General features: G+C 40.3%; 1 protein-coding gene across 1 annotated transcript in view; it reads right to left on the bottom strand.

The window, feature by feature from the left end:
* rngtt (RNA guanylyltransferase and 5'-phosphatase) overlaps positions 1 to 14837 on the bottom strand; it is a 113933-nt gene that overhangs the window by 96946 nt on the left and 2150 nt on the right. The window contains exons 2-7 of the mRNA XM_085372042.1: positions 13961 to 14070; positions 13776 to 13879; positions 13580 to 13668; positions 8281 to 8356; positions 5807 to 6056; positions 785 to 894 (exon numbers count right to left, since the gene is read on the bottom strand). Of these exons, the coding sequence (XP_085228168.1) occupies positions 785 to 894; positions 5807 to 6056; positions 8281 to 8356; positions 13580 to 13668; positions 13776 to 13879; positions 13961 to 14070 (739 nt within the window). The remainder of the gene's footprint in view (positions 1 to 784; positions 895 to 5806; positions 6057 to 8280; positions 8357 to 13579; positions 13669 to 13775; positions 13880 to 13960; positions 14071 to 14837) is intronic.

Here is a 14837-nt window from a genome sequence, read left to right as displayed (position 1 = left end):
TTTTTTGGCCAGGCAGTGTAATATGCATACATATGATAGGATACCAACAGGCAGCTGGCAAACCTAATAGTTCTCTCATCAGTTCAAAGAGAACAAGCTGATAATTGCAAATACATCTGAACTATTTGTCTTGAATATTCAATATATTACAGCTGGGATGCAACACTGACATATAACCTCTGACAGAGTCAGTCAAATCTATTGTTTAACTCAAGACCATTGGAAGACATTTTTTACAGAGTTTTTGTGCGCACAAACACAGGTTCCCAAAAACAAATATAATCTCTGCAAAAGCAACTGGATGCATTAAAGAAACACCTCTCAGACACTTTACTTTGTGGCTTAAGTCATAACATAGTTTATGACAACCTAGTGCACTAAGAGAACAACAACTAACTTTGGCGCTACACACTGAAAAACTTCCTAAACTATAAATATGTGAGGATTTTAGTATATTAGCAAACAAAGACATAACAAAAATAATTTTAACAGCAGGCCATGGAAATCGCAGCATTTCCATGGCCTGGAAATGGAAGTCACTGCAGTCGAGCTGATGCTCTGCAATTTCATTAAAAAAGCTGCAGCGGCATATTTCTCCAGAATAGCAACATCTATTCCTGACTTTGCCGCCTGTCAGAGAGTGTAAAGATTTTTTCTCTGGAAAAAAAAGGTGATTTAAGACAAATGAGTCACTCATAGCACAGTACAGTACACCCACACATGTGTAAACAGACACACACACTTTCCCAGAGGAAAATAAGAAAGGTAAAAGGAAGGTTCTTACTTGTCCCACTCGGCCATCTCCTGGCACATTCTTTGGATCTCGCCTAACTTGGGTTGTATGGTGACCTGTGTGACGCCTTTCACATTGACACCTTCAAGAAATACTGCACCCTGGGAAGATAAAAGAAGAAAAGCAGAAGGCTAAACTTGGAATGAATTTTAAGAAACATTTATTCCCTCCTACACAGAGAAGAAAAACACATTGAGTACCGGTGATACTTTTCCAAACAGCTGCCTCTTTGTTTTATGAATCCCTGTGCGAGACAACAGGTACAAATATTAAAACTCCTGCTTTCACTCCTCTCTATTTTGAATGTTATTTTCACTTTAATTATTTCAAGAATCCGCATCTCACTCTGGATCAACCCCCTTTTCCCAGTATGAGTGATGGAAACAGATGCAGGGTTTTTCCTGGCTCAATGTAAGCCTGTGGGGGTTGACTACACACTCAAGCACAAGTGTTCTGCATAAAGATATGGCAAAAGGTCTGTGTTACCTTATTTATGAGAAATCTGCAATTCCCGGTTATTTCTAGGGAGCTCATGAACAAAATGCTTGATATCACAAAACCATGTGATGATGAAGGTTTGTGCTACACGCTTTAATAAATAGAAAATACTATTTAGTATACTAATACATTATAAATTATGATTTCTGTTCTGTAGTCTGACAACACAGTATCCAAGGACCTATTAAGAAACTGAAGGGTAAAAAAAATACAAATATAAAGGAAAATATTTATTTATTAGTATTACTATTTAATGTGCACGTTTTTCACTTCAGCTCGGTTGCTCATACACAACTTTTCACCTTGTGTATGAGCTTCTCCCTGTATAAAGCTAATTACTCACCTTTAAATCTAGGAGGGACAATGTGCATTTCATATTAGGGCTACTGCACATATACATATATTTATCATCTATTCTAGACTCTTGATACGTTCACACCAGATGATCTTCTAATGACCTTGTAAAGGTGAAGTGAATCAGAGTACAGGACATCAGAAACTAAAGTTAAATCAGCATTTTTTATTTTTATTTTTTTTTAAAGGCTTGTCTAATATCACATATAATAGTCATGTGTTTATAAGATCTTGCCTTCTTTCTCCTTTATTTTGCTTTGGTACCTCTGTGCTCTCCTCATTTCTTCTAAGGCTCTTCCAATAATAATGTGTATGTGTTAGTCCCCGTAGGGAAATTACTCCTCTGCATTTAACCCATTCACCCAGTCAAGCAGTGGGCAGCCACCAATGCAGCGGCCGGGGAGCAGTGTGTAGGGACAGTACCTTGCTCAGGGGTACCTCAGGGTGGCCGTTCAGTGGAGTCGAACCCCCGACCTTCCGATCATGGGGCAACCACTCTACCTACTGAGCTATCCCTGCCCCCCCAAAAAATTAAACAATTAAAAGGAAGTTCTTCTATTAGGGAACACCAGTTTGTTGGGGCATTCACAAAAATTCTGTAAAGTCTTTACATTACAACAAGTTTCTTGAGACAACTACGTCTAGGCAGATTTCTTGTAGGACAAGTAATTTTTTCCCTTGTTGTCTCCTGACTGGCTCTGTAAGTATGCTGTACCAGGCAGCTCTGCTCTCGACTGGTCAAAGTAAGCCTGTAATGGACAGATGGTTAATATGGTCCAATATTTTGCCATATATTATTTTATTTTTAGTGTCTGCCTTTTTCCCCCCCACACTGTTCCCAAAGATAACTTCCCAGATGGGTCTGTGTAAAAAACCATCTGCGCGTCAGGATAGACAAGATGTCTCATATTTCACTCAAAAAAGTCTCTGCGAAAGTTCTTTGAATTTCTGATTGGGTAAAAGGAATTTAAAAACTGCCTTTTAAAAGTTTAAAAATCCAATCAAGTCCAAAACAAACAAAAATACAGTAAGTGAAGCACATTTGAGTTGATGAAGACTTTAAATTGGACTGGACACAAAGTTAATCAATGAGTGAAAGAAGTGGAATTAGGTTTGAGCTACAATTGGAAAATTATTTGATTTGAGCTCATTTTTATGAACAAACACTTGTTTGTTCTGGCACAGATTTGTAGGTTTGTAACGCCCTGCTATCAGACACAAAACTTACTTTATAATACTTTATACTCGGGAGTAAGCAAACATTTTGTTTTCAAAGTTAATGTGTTAGAAGCAGGACAAATGAGCAAGCATAAAGATTTTCTTATGCAGATCATGTGAGGAGTTTCCAGTCTGCAGTGGTCACTATCTATCAAAAATGCTCCAAGGAAGAAACAATGATGAGGAGGAATTAACAGTACTGAAAAAGCCAATCACAGTAGCTGTTGGCTCCATTCACACAAAGTGTACTTACATTTCTAGCGAGGTCTAGCAGGTCAGGACATGTTGTATGGTTTCAGAAGAATTTGCCGTTATAACTTGCATATTGTGAAGATTTAACTCTTTGAGATAAAGACGCTACAATAATACAGAGAAAACCAACAATCAAATCGCCTCGCCTTTGAGCAAGCACTTTGGCGACAGTGGGAAGGAAAAAAATCTCTTTTAACAGGAAGAAACCTCCATTAGCACCAGGCTCAGAGGCATTAGTCTGCCGCAACTGGTTGGAAGCGTTAAGAAGTTGTCAAAATACGGTGGTAAAAAAAATGTAGTAAAAACAATCAGACTGTAATGCAAAAACGGAAGGGGGCCGGGGACTGGTGAGTGTCAGGATGAGACAAGGAACATCCACGAATACATCACAAAGATGGCCCCAACTGACAGCGTGCTCAGTGAATACCTCAGGCAGCAGAAACCCAAGAAAGTGGAGGGAGACGAGGAACCATCATGGAAGGACAGGCCCCTGCACGTATGTACCACTGGCAGATAGAGGTGGCTGATATCCAGAAATCCTACCAGTGGCTGGACAAAGCTGGACTGAAAGACAGCACAGAGGCACTAATCATGGCAGCAAGGGAACAAGCACTGAGCACAAGATCCATTGAGGCTGGGGTCTATCACACCAGGCAAGACCCCAGGTGCAGGCTGTGTAAAGATGCTCCAGAGACAATCCAGCAAATAACAGCAGGGTGCAAGATGCTAGCAGGCAAGGCATACATGGAACGCCATAACCAAGTGGCCGGCATAGTGTACAGGAACATCTGTGCCGAGTATAACCTGGAAGTCCCGAGGTCAAAATGGGAGACGCCTCCAAGGGTGATGGAGAATGACCGAGCTAAGATCCTGTGGGACTTCCAGATACAGACGGGCAAAATGGTGGTGGCTAGACAAACATGAGAAGACGGCCGTAGTGATCGATGTAGCGGTTCCGAATGACAGCAACATCAGGAAGAAGGAACACGAGAAGCTCGAGAAATACCAAGGGCTCAGAGAAGAGCTCGAGAAGATGTGGAGGGTGAAGGTGATGGTGGTCCCCGTGGTAATCGGAGCACTAGGTGCGGTGACTCCCAAGCTAGGCGAGTGGCTCCAGCAGATCCCGGGAACAACAGCGGAGATCTCTGTCCAGAAGAGCGCAGTCCTGGGAACAGCTAAGATACTGCGCAGGACCCTCAAGCTCCCAGGCCTCTGGTAGAGGACCCGAGCTTGAAGGATTGACCGCCCACAAGGGCGAGTGGGGATTTTTATATATATATATATATATATATAATGTTTCCTCTGAAAGTTGATATATTTTAACAGTAATTACCTGCCTTCCCTTAAGGAAGTATTTTCTCTGATTTAAGATCAGCTATATATCCATGCTACTTCTTAAGTGCATAGGAGACAGGAATCTAATTTAACCTTCTCCTTAGAAGTCTTTGACCTAAGTGAGGAAACTTTACTAACAGCTGGAGACTGTAGGTCTTGTTCTGCTCTGCACCCACAGTGAATCTGGCATTGAGGCACATGAATAGATTCTCCACCTGCCTCAGGTTCTGCTTGGGATAACGTTCTGGCTTGCAGAACAGAACTCCTGTTTCCAGCGGCACTCCCAAGACAGTGCAGTTGGACGTGTCCAACCGTGGGAAGAGATCCTCTCTGAATCTCCGAGGAAGAAACTGAATAATCATCAAGAAACAAAACAACAACTACTTGGCCAGGGAGCCATCTGGTAAAGAAAAAGCAAGACAGATACAACCAGGGACAGCAAGGAAGCAGCAAATGATTTTTTTTTAAACATAGGAATGTGGGTGTGAGGGGTGCGGTTCTTCTGGAAAACTGACTCTGGATTATGGGTCTCTATAAAAACATGCCAAAATGAGTCACCAAATATCCTTAAGTGGCTCACCCATTAAAATCTACATATAGAGAAACTGTGGAAATGTTTTATCCTTCGAAATATCTTCCTGATCATGATAGGTACATAGCTGCCGACTAGTCTGACTGCGAAGCCGGCCACTCAACCAAGAGACAGTATACTGTTCCTCCTCTCTCCTCTGGACCTCGCCTGTGCTGTATCATATTCTCAAATATTAGATTTGGCCCCATTCAGGTTGTCAGTGAGCTCTGTGTGCAATAAAAGTAATAAACAGATGTTCTGCTGTTGTAATCTGAACAAATGTTTCACACCAATAAATATGTTTTTAATACTTTCCACCATACAAGTGCCGCTTCTGTCTTTTCATTGCCTCTACACTGGCTGCTACTCGTGTTGTTTCACCATTTAGATTTAGGCTTCTTATACAGTCACTTCCTTGAAGTACTCTGAAGCATTAGATCAATGTAAACAGAAGGAAAAACTGATTACAAGCAAGAGGAGATGATTCGAGGTTTCTAATTTCTCAGAATGGCACTGATGAATACTATACATTAACACTGGCAGGCAGCTTTTATCTAATCAAAATTACACCTCTGTCAGCAGCTGAGAAAATGGAAAGTGTAATTTTCTCTAAATTTAAGCATCAGATTTATTGGATTCAGCAACAGACTTACAGGATTATTATATACTTGTGCCTCTTAAAAAGGGAGGCCTCCCCGTAGACCCAAAAATCACCCAGTCACGCAGCAAAGGGATCAACATATTTTCTACTTAAGAGTCCATTTCCTGGAACACAGAGGCCTTACCAGTTTTATCTTCTCTTTCTTCCGCTTGCCGGGCGCCGACCCAGAGGAGCTGGGGCCCGACTCCTGGCCAACCGCGTTGCCGTCGTCGTCCACGTCCCCGTCGTCGTCGTCAAAGCACCATTCTGGCAGCTCGGGGGCAGGTGGTGCGCCCTCCCCGTCACCATAGCGACGGAAAAGCTCTTTGAGGTAGTCTCCCTTGTAGATCCCCGGGGCCCGAGCCTGGGCAAAAGCAGCCACCGCTGCCTCGATGCTGATAAGAACAAATAACAGAGACAGGACTTCTTTTTTTTTTTTTTAAAAACCTTCAGACTAGTTTCAAGTTGACCAAACGATCATGAAAGTGGGTGAAAGATATGGGTATATAGATGATTTTCTGTACAATAAGTGGACCTTTTACATGGTGTAGAGGCACTATCTTTATACCAGGGTGTCTAAAGCAGAAGCTCCCATGAAACCAAAGGGAAACAAAAAGAATGAAATATTTAATTTGCTTTATTTTCCTTAATGTTATGATCATTTAGTGTCTCTTAACTTCTATCTACAACTAGACTTCAGTATGTGTGAGAGAGGGGTGGAGTAGAACAAGCATAAAAGAGAAGATAGTGAGCTGACTTTAACCAAGAACAAATGTTTCTAAACGAGTGTCTGTCTAAAACCCATGATGGAGGGACGCCAACCAACTGCCTTGACTCAGCAGCAGCAGCAGCAGCTGAACCACGCGACAAAAACCGGAGGCCACATCGTTTCAAAGGCGGGGATGGAGGAACACTTAAAAACAACAGTCACATTTGCAGAATAACACAAACTAAAAATAATTTAATGCAATAGGAAAAAAAAAAAAAAAGGAAAAAAAAAGCTGTATAGGAGATTATTGCTACCACTTTAAATGAAATGTCAAACCGCATTTGCAATAAGTCGAGACAAAAAAAGAAAATACACTTTTCTTGAAGTAAACATGTTTGTAAGCTGAAAACAAAATATATTCAATCGTTTCAAGTTTGAAAGACCTTTCAACACAGAAAGAGCAGTTTGATTGTTAAACACTTCTACACGTGTTTAAACTGTTATTGGGCGTATGAAAACTCGTGCTCACCTTGTACTCACTTAAAACCATCAAAAATCTAAAAAGCATAAAGATATTTTTTACAAGTTTCTTACTTGCAGTTGAAAACTAGGGAAGCAGATATTCTAATGATCAAATTGTAATTGAATCCACTTTACAGGAGCATTTGCTGGTGTCAGGTTCTAAAAGGGGAGCTTAATCTATCTGATTCCGAGATTAAAGCTGTTAAATTTGTCACGTGACACAGTTAAATATGAAATTTATTGAAGCAAATAATAGTGACCTTGAAACACAATAAAGCAGGCTGTGTAATGCTTGGATTTGACAAAAACATCCATCTGTATATTACTGTATACTAGTATTCTATTGCACATATTGTAAATCTTATTCCTCTGTCTCTCTTGCTGCATTGAGCATGTGTATGACAAAAGAATTTCCCTCGGGATAAATAAAGTTCTTATCTTATTCAATGCAGAAGCTTCAAATAGCTGAAAATTAAGCAGGTCTGATTCTGACCTGTGTGCCTAGACAGGAGGTTGAGGGACTGCATGCCAACTATTCTGACTAAAGGTGAAGGAGAACTGCCAGATTATTGTCTGTTCTCAAGAACAATCTCTGCTAGGAATAAAAATTTTAAGGTGACTGTGGAGAAAAAAAAATCATTTTTTCTCAACTCAGAATTAAACCCGCTTTTACAAGAAATAAAACTGCATTATTTACCAGACAGTAGACATTCCTGCATAAAGTTATTATGTGCATTTAATCACAGAATAAGCATGCTAATACTGTACCATTTACTGTGCACTAAATATGCCATGTCATTTTCCCTTCGGATATAGTAATTTTTTCCCAGAGGAAAAAATAAATAAATTTGAAGCCATTTAACATTACGTGTGGTAATACGCATTAAAAAGGCCCATTGTTGTTACTTATCTTCCAACACGTAATAGTGGATGACAGCTGTAAATGTTCTCAGGATATTCATTTCACAGGAAGTAGTGGGCGGTGGGAGGGTGTTTATCCAGCCTCCATGTCTGCAGCTTCCAGGGATTCTGCTATCACAGACTGCTGCTCCACCTCTAACAAAAGATGCATCCTCACCCCTCCTGCTCAGCTGCTCTAAATTATTTCTCTCGGCTGCTCGGTCACTCAAAACCAGCCAGCCTCTTTGTAAAGCTTTATTTAGACTAGTAGTGACAGAGTAACCTTTCTTGCAGTCACACACATGCTGAGAAGAAGATGGGAATATCAGCTTAAAAAATAAAAAATACTGATACGGCTGGGAGAGTGAAACCAGAGTAACACTGGTGGGTGCTCCATGTTGTAGGGTTTGTGTTGTCATGCAAGACGACTGAAGATTGTGAGACTGCCCTCCCAGCAGTGCAAGTGATTGAAGCGTGTCAGCCCTTACCTCCAGTCCATCTTCTCCACCAGGTACGCACATATCAGAAAGCCTGTCCGGTTGAAGCCATGCGTGCAGTGAACACCTTCAGGAGAGAGAAAGAAAAAAGAAATATGCAAACCTTTCAAAAAACTCCACCTCAAGTTTACACAATATATTGTTTTGTTGTTTTTCTGTCCCTATTGTTTTCACATAAATAATAGATTTACATTTATTTTTTAACGATGAATAGTGTTCTTATTTCCATTTCACGCAGCTTGCCAATTTATTGGATGTGTGTGCCGTCACCTCAATTTACGCTCAATCAATTCAACGTGGCAATTATGAACGAGACCCCCTTATTTCAACAAACGAGCCATTGGGCACAATTTCATCCAATGTAACATCTTTCACATCAATAAACCCAGCTCGCCTTTGAGATATACTGCGGCTGACTGGATGTTTTGAGGAGGGGCATCAAGTCACACACAAAGGACTCACAGGCAGATCCTTTTCTCCTTAGAGGGGGGTCCTGCCTTTATACCTACATCAAAAAATCTGACACCAGCCATTGCACGCACAGAAAAGACCCAGGGATTGATGAAACATTCAGGGATTGGAAAGAGCATGAGAAAAAAAAAAAACAACAAAAACACAAGGAGAGAAAATTCTGCTCTTTCAGAAGAAAAGATTCTGGAAAGGAAACCCTCCACAAAAGCACTCTGAAGCTTGTAGTCATATCTCACAAAAACCCTCCTAATTTGCGACGAACTGACATTTATTCAGACGAGATCCCTTCAGCAGGTGCACAGCAGGATTAAAAAAAAAATTAAAAATACATATAAAATGAAACCTGACTCGCATGTCTCCCAATATATTAGGATGTTTGCCTGGCAACGGCAGCGATAAAGAAATCACATTTAACAGACCAATTGTCTAATTTGGACGTGTGCACTGTGGAGAAAACAAAGCCTAATCACCAGCTGGCTAAAGGCAGGAGATTGCTGGGATGACATTCACACATTCTGCTCTGATGTTCGAGCAGTCTGATTTAAAAGTCGGGCAGCAGTTACAAGTTAAGAGCAAATCTGGACAGGATGAGGTGTAAGAGAGCACCCTGCTGCCAGTAGCATAAAAGTGCAGTGACGTTACCCCGTCTTCGGCCGGTAAGTACCCCCTAGGCTAACCTTCAGGCAAAGGACATTACAGACCAATACCACTACAATAGAAGGCGCTAACTTTTTTTTTTTTTAATTCCCCACTAAAAACATTTACATGACAATTGAGGATATCATGTGTGCCACTAGAACACTCCAAAGACTTCAAATAAAGCAATGGGCAAACTATTTTTTATGTAAATGTAAAATGCAGCAAGGTGTTTCGGCACAACTATAAACACAGGCCTGATACCGATATGCATGCACTAAGCCATTATCAGCCAGTATCAGTGTAAGCCTAATTTAAAGGCGAAGCAAGGTGCTCCTTTCTTGTGCATGTGTTTAACCCATTAACTATGCCTATACTCAGCTTGTAACTAAACCCATAATAACTTAATTTGTCACAACCTGCATTAGAAATTAGAATAGCTTGTTTTGAGCTCATAATAACAAGCTGAAGAGCTACAGGGAAAAATAATAATAATCTAGTTCGAGAAAAAAAAAAAGGGGGGGGGGGGGACAGTGGAAATAACCTTCCCACACACCAGCATCTACATCGCTCCCTTTTAGATCAAATCTATTTAGCCAAGGTGCTCATTGATATTCCTTCACCTATAAATCACCTACACAGTGTTCACTGGGAGATGAGTGTTGTTTGCGATATGCAACTCCTCCACAAGCTGACAAAATAGTGACTTGCACAGGACTGCATATTTTAAAAATGTGCAAAGACACTCTGTGTGAGGGCTGAACATGGTGCTACTGTGCAGACATCAGAAGAGCACTAGTTGTACTGGGAGGCTGTTTGATATTTGACATGAGTGTATGAAAGTGTTTGCTGAAATTTTAAACAGTGAAAATATATTCTGACAAGACCTCGCTCCAATTTGCGTTTAACCAATCCTGGAGTGAGGCTGCCCTCTGCTGGACACAAAAGCTAACGTTACCAATCAGCCAATCACACAACACCAATTCAATGAATTTAGTGTATGTAATGATCAAGATGAGTCATTGACGCCTAAACTGAGCTGAAGAAAGATGATTCTAGTGAATTTAAACGTGGCGTGGCTGATGGTGCCTGACGGACTACTTTGAGTATTTCAGAAACTGCTTATCTAGGGGAATTTCCCCGTCCAGCTGTCTTTAGAGTTTATGGTCTGAAACAGATCAACTATGCTGTCAGCAGCAGCTCACTGGCCAAAATGCCTTGTTTATGTCAGAGGACAGTGCTTCAAGCTAATGTGAAGGCAACAGTAGCTCAAATAACCACTAACTATGCATGCAAAAGAACATCTCTGAACACACAACATTGCAAACACCAAAGCAACTGAAAACCTCGCACAGCTTAACACCAACGATGCACCTGAGTATTGTTGCTGACCATGTCCATCCCTTTGTAACTATAGTGTACTCATCTTCTGACGGCTGCTTCCAATAATAATAATAATAATATGCCACGTCATAAAGCTCAAATCCTTTGGAAGTTCAAAAATTTAACTGTACTCAAATTCCCTCCACAGTCACCAGATATTGATCCAATTGAGCACCTTTGGGATGTGGTGGAAAGAGAGATTTGCATCAGTGAGGCAGTCCAAAATTTTCCAGCAGCTGTGTAATGCTAACATTTTAACTTGGACCAAAAAAAGAAAGAAAAAAATAATCAACTAAAAAAGGCAATTCAGAAGGCAAAAAAGGGGATCTAACCCAGTACTACCAAGGTATGCCTAATATAGTGATCATTTAGTGCAAAGGCAGTTCTTCCAAAAGCAAACTTTTCTATTGAGAGTATGCGTATGAATTTAGAAGCTGCAACACGATACAGATCTTCATTCTCTTCCTAAGCCTAGGCATCAGCATAATGATCAACCACGCTTATATCAGAGAATCAAAGCAAAAACAGCAGTTTCTTTGAAGTTTACAACCCACAAGCCACGAATAAAATTATTTTTAAGAAGTAACAATAAACAAGATTGAATGTACATACGCAAGAATATGATCAATATGTTAAAATATAAGAGCTAGAAATGATAAATAACAGTGTTCTGTAATGTACGAGTAAACTATGTTGATGTCTACTTTTAAGGGGTGTAGCAAAGTTTTTGCAGTAGTATTATAATGACATAGCACTAAACTTAAAAAAAAAAAACTTACAAGGACACAGTGACACTTTATTCTTTACTGCAAAATAAAAGTGGCAGTGTAAATGAAGCAGAAGGTCTCTATGTACTTTAAATGTGGGTTTTTGAAATGATGTTCAGGCATTAAGATTCATACTGACTGGGATAAGTCATAGCCAGAATTTGATTACTGCTGAAGCAAAGCTGTTACAACTGTCTGACTAAATTACACACAGTGCAAACTCATTTACAGCACCAGATGTTTTTACACTTAAAGTCTATTTCTGTCTCATTTCATATCCTTCTGTGTGCAGAGGTGATAAACACAGTACTTAATGGGTTCCAGTCACACTGGCACATCTGATATCTTAATAAATGAAAAACATAGACACACTCAGAGGCTTCTCTTGGCCAAATACTCAGCTTCTGGTATCATTTTAGTCAGAGAGAAAATACTGTTAAACCTGAATAATTTTCCACAAATAAGTAAACAGTAGTGGTGCAACGGATCACGGTTGATCCGTAATCCAAACCGATCCCACTCCACGGTTCGGCACGCACGTGATCCGAAGATTCGAAAAAGAAGAAAAAAAAGTTTGTGTATGGTGCGCGTGGTCAGTCTGTCAAGCGATAGCTATGGTCAGCGCTAGCGGTCCAAGTGGAGGAGCAGAGGAGTTTGGGGTATTTAAGCAGCCCTTTGCTACCTAAGCCGACCGGGCTAAAGCTATTACAAAAGCTATTGGGGTGTTTAGCTGCAGACAGGAGGCCGTATTCTGTTGTGCAAAACAAGGGTTTTAAACTAGTCAACGCGTTAGTTGACGCATTGGCGCTGTGCAGCCCCACGCACGGGGCGGTCCGCAGTAACTAGCTAACAGAGATTTGCCGCGTTAATGCAGTTATGGCATTAACGTCATTTTAACGAGATTTACGCTGACAGCACTAGTTTAAACTATGATGAAGGTGCTTGAGCCACGCTATGACATCCCATCGCGCGTCCACTTTAGTGACAAGATCGCTCCAAGCATGTATGAACAGGAAAAGTTTAAAGTTATGGCTGAGCTGTCCCAGGCATCTTCTGTTGCCCTAACTAAAAGTGGGTGGACCTCCAGGGCAACGGAAAGCTACGTGACCGTGACCGCTCATTATATCACAGCGGCGTGGTAGATAGAAAGCCCTGTACTGCCCTATATTGCACCTTAATTTGTTTTTATATAATTGCGTGGAATGAGTCTTGAGTTGAATGTTTTTTGATAGGCAAAAAAATACTTAAGTAAATGACAAGTTAAATTTTTGTCTTCTTTTTTTTCTGCTGATCCGAAAATTGATCCGATCTGTGACGAAAAAAAACATGATCCAATCCGAACCGTGAGACTTTTGATCCGTAGCACCACTAGTAAACAGGATCCAACATTATAATATATGAAAAATGTAAAGTGACACAACAAATAAAGTAACCAGGGATACTTTGTGCAAAGTGTTTAAAGATAGTGTGCTAAAGAGTTGGTTAGGTTTTTATAATATGCATCTGTTTGTTTCCCATAGGGTTGGTCGATTGGACGAATATATCGACGATAGGTTGAGCCTATGGTCAATAGTTTTTACAAGGGCGATTTATTTATCTATTTATTTGCCCATGAGTAAGTTTGCTAATAATGATGGAGCTAATAGTAGCAGTCAACAGAAAAGAAAAGTGCTGTTTTAACAGGACCCTCTTTCATCGGCGAGCAAATGCACCCTCCTCAGAGTGCGCCCAAATGCTGATGGAGCTGCAGAAGCTGGTGATAGCCTAGATTGCTGGTTGGAAAATTTTTACATATCGCCCAACCCTAGTTTCCCAGGCACAAAAGAGCAAATAGATATCGGGGAAAGCAAAGCAAATGAACCCTGGCATTCTCATTAGCTACCTGCTAAATTGTTACTTTGCTGTCGGCAATGATCAGTACAACTTTTACTCTTCCTGTTACAATAGCAAGCTTTGGGAGGTATACCTTCTGCTGGTGTACCTTAGATTCAAAAGTGCACCTAGTCTGTCAATTAGATTGGTGAAATACTCGCCTATCAAATCTGTGGGATTCTTCTCATTGAAGTGTTCACAGAGCCTGATGAACATCTCAGTGGTCTCTTCTGAAGGACACTCCCCATGGCTAAAAAGGTACAGGATGACATTAGTATTCAAAACACATTAGCATCCACAGTTCTGCAAAATGATGAATTTGGACAGTTAATTTGTGACAATGCTTTTTAATCTTACCCCTTACACTGAAGCTTCATATATTTTATCCCTTCTTTTTCAATTTCACTGCGGTCATAAAAGCGAGTCGTGTTCGTCAAGTCTACGAGCAAACCCATTTTCACCTGAGGAGGAGAGAAATGGGCACTGTGAGGGAAGGTTTTCTGTGCCACTTTAATACTTATGTCCTTGCTGAGGGTACTTACCTTTAGACTTTTTAAATAGTTGGACAGCATGCTCGGATTGAACCTGTTCTCCTCTGCAACTTGGTCATCATATCTGGGACCTAACATCGTTTTCATTGGCAGGAATTTCTCTAGGAAGGAGAAATGTAATGAATGAAACAAAAAATCCTGCAGTATTCTAGTATTAAAACTCTTCTTGTAAACTAATCTTGTATGAGCAGGGACAGCAGCTTTGTCCCTAATTTAATGACTAGTTTTTAGGGTTACGGCTAAGAGTCTAACTTCATACAAAGTCAAATCTACAAATTCAGATAAATCAATAAAAATAAAAATAAAATCACTGACTAAGTATTTGTCAAGGTCACATTCAATTAAGCATTAGACAGCACCCCAAGTGCATTTGTTTTGTAAAGAACTTGGTTAATAGCCAATAAAACTGTGGATCCATTTGTGTAAACTACACAGAATTTCTTAGAATAAAAGCCTGGATTAAAAAGTGCCACCAACTCCAGCTGTGCCTTTAAACACAGCATCTGTGTAAACTGTTGCACTGTTATAAAGTTGAGGCGGAGAGGAGACAAGCCTGCAATTGCAGGTTTTACAGAAATGTCTCAACATCACATAACTGTAATGATAACAATGATGAATGGGCGAAATAAAACAGTAACACCAATACTTTTGTATAAAGTGTTAACAAGACAGCCTTGCATCACTTAAGACTGGGAACTTAGACTTGCACTGTCCAACTTTGACCTTATAACTTCCTTCTACTTATGTTGGGCTGTTATTTTGACAGTTGTACATTGCAATAAGGAATACATATAGGAACAGATCTATATCCACAGTCCATACTGGCATTCGTATCAACACAGTTTTATCCACATCTATCCTTTCAAGC

This window comes from Diplotaxodon limnothrissa, linkage group LG15, assembly GCF_057381915.1.
Source record: "Diplotaxodon limnothrissa isolate DT_005_m linkage group LG15, D_limnothrissa_male_GT1.1, whole genome shotgun sequence".
Lineage (NCBI taxonomy): Eukaryota > Metazoa > Chordata > Actinopteri > Cichliformes > Cichlidae > Diplotaxodon > Diplotaxodon limnothrissa.
The sequence above is the reverse complement of the archived record's forward strand: the minus strand, read 5'-3'. Positions and strand labels throughout refer to the sequence as shown.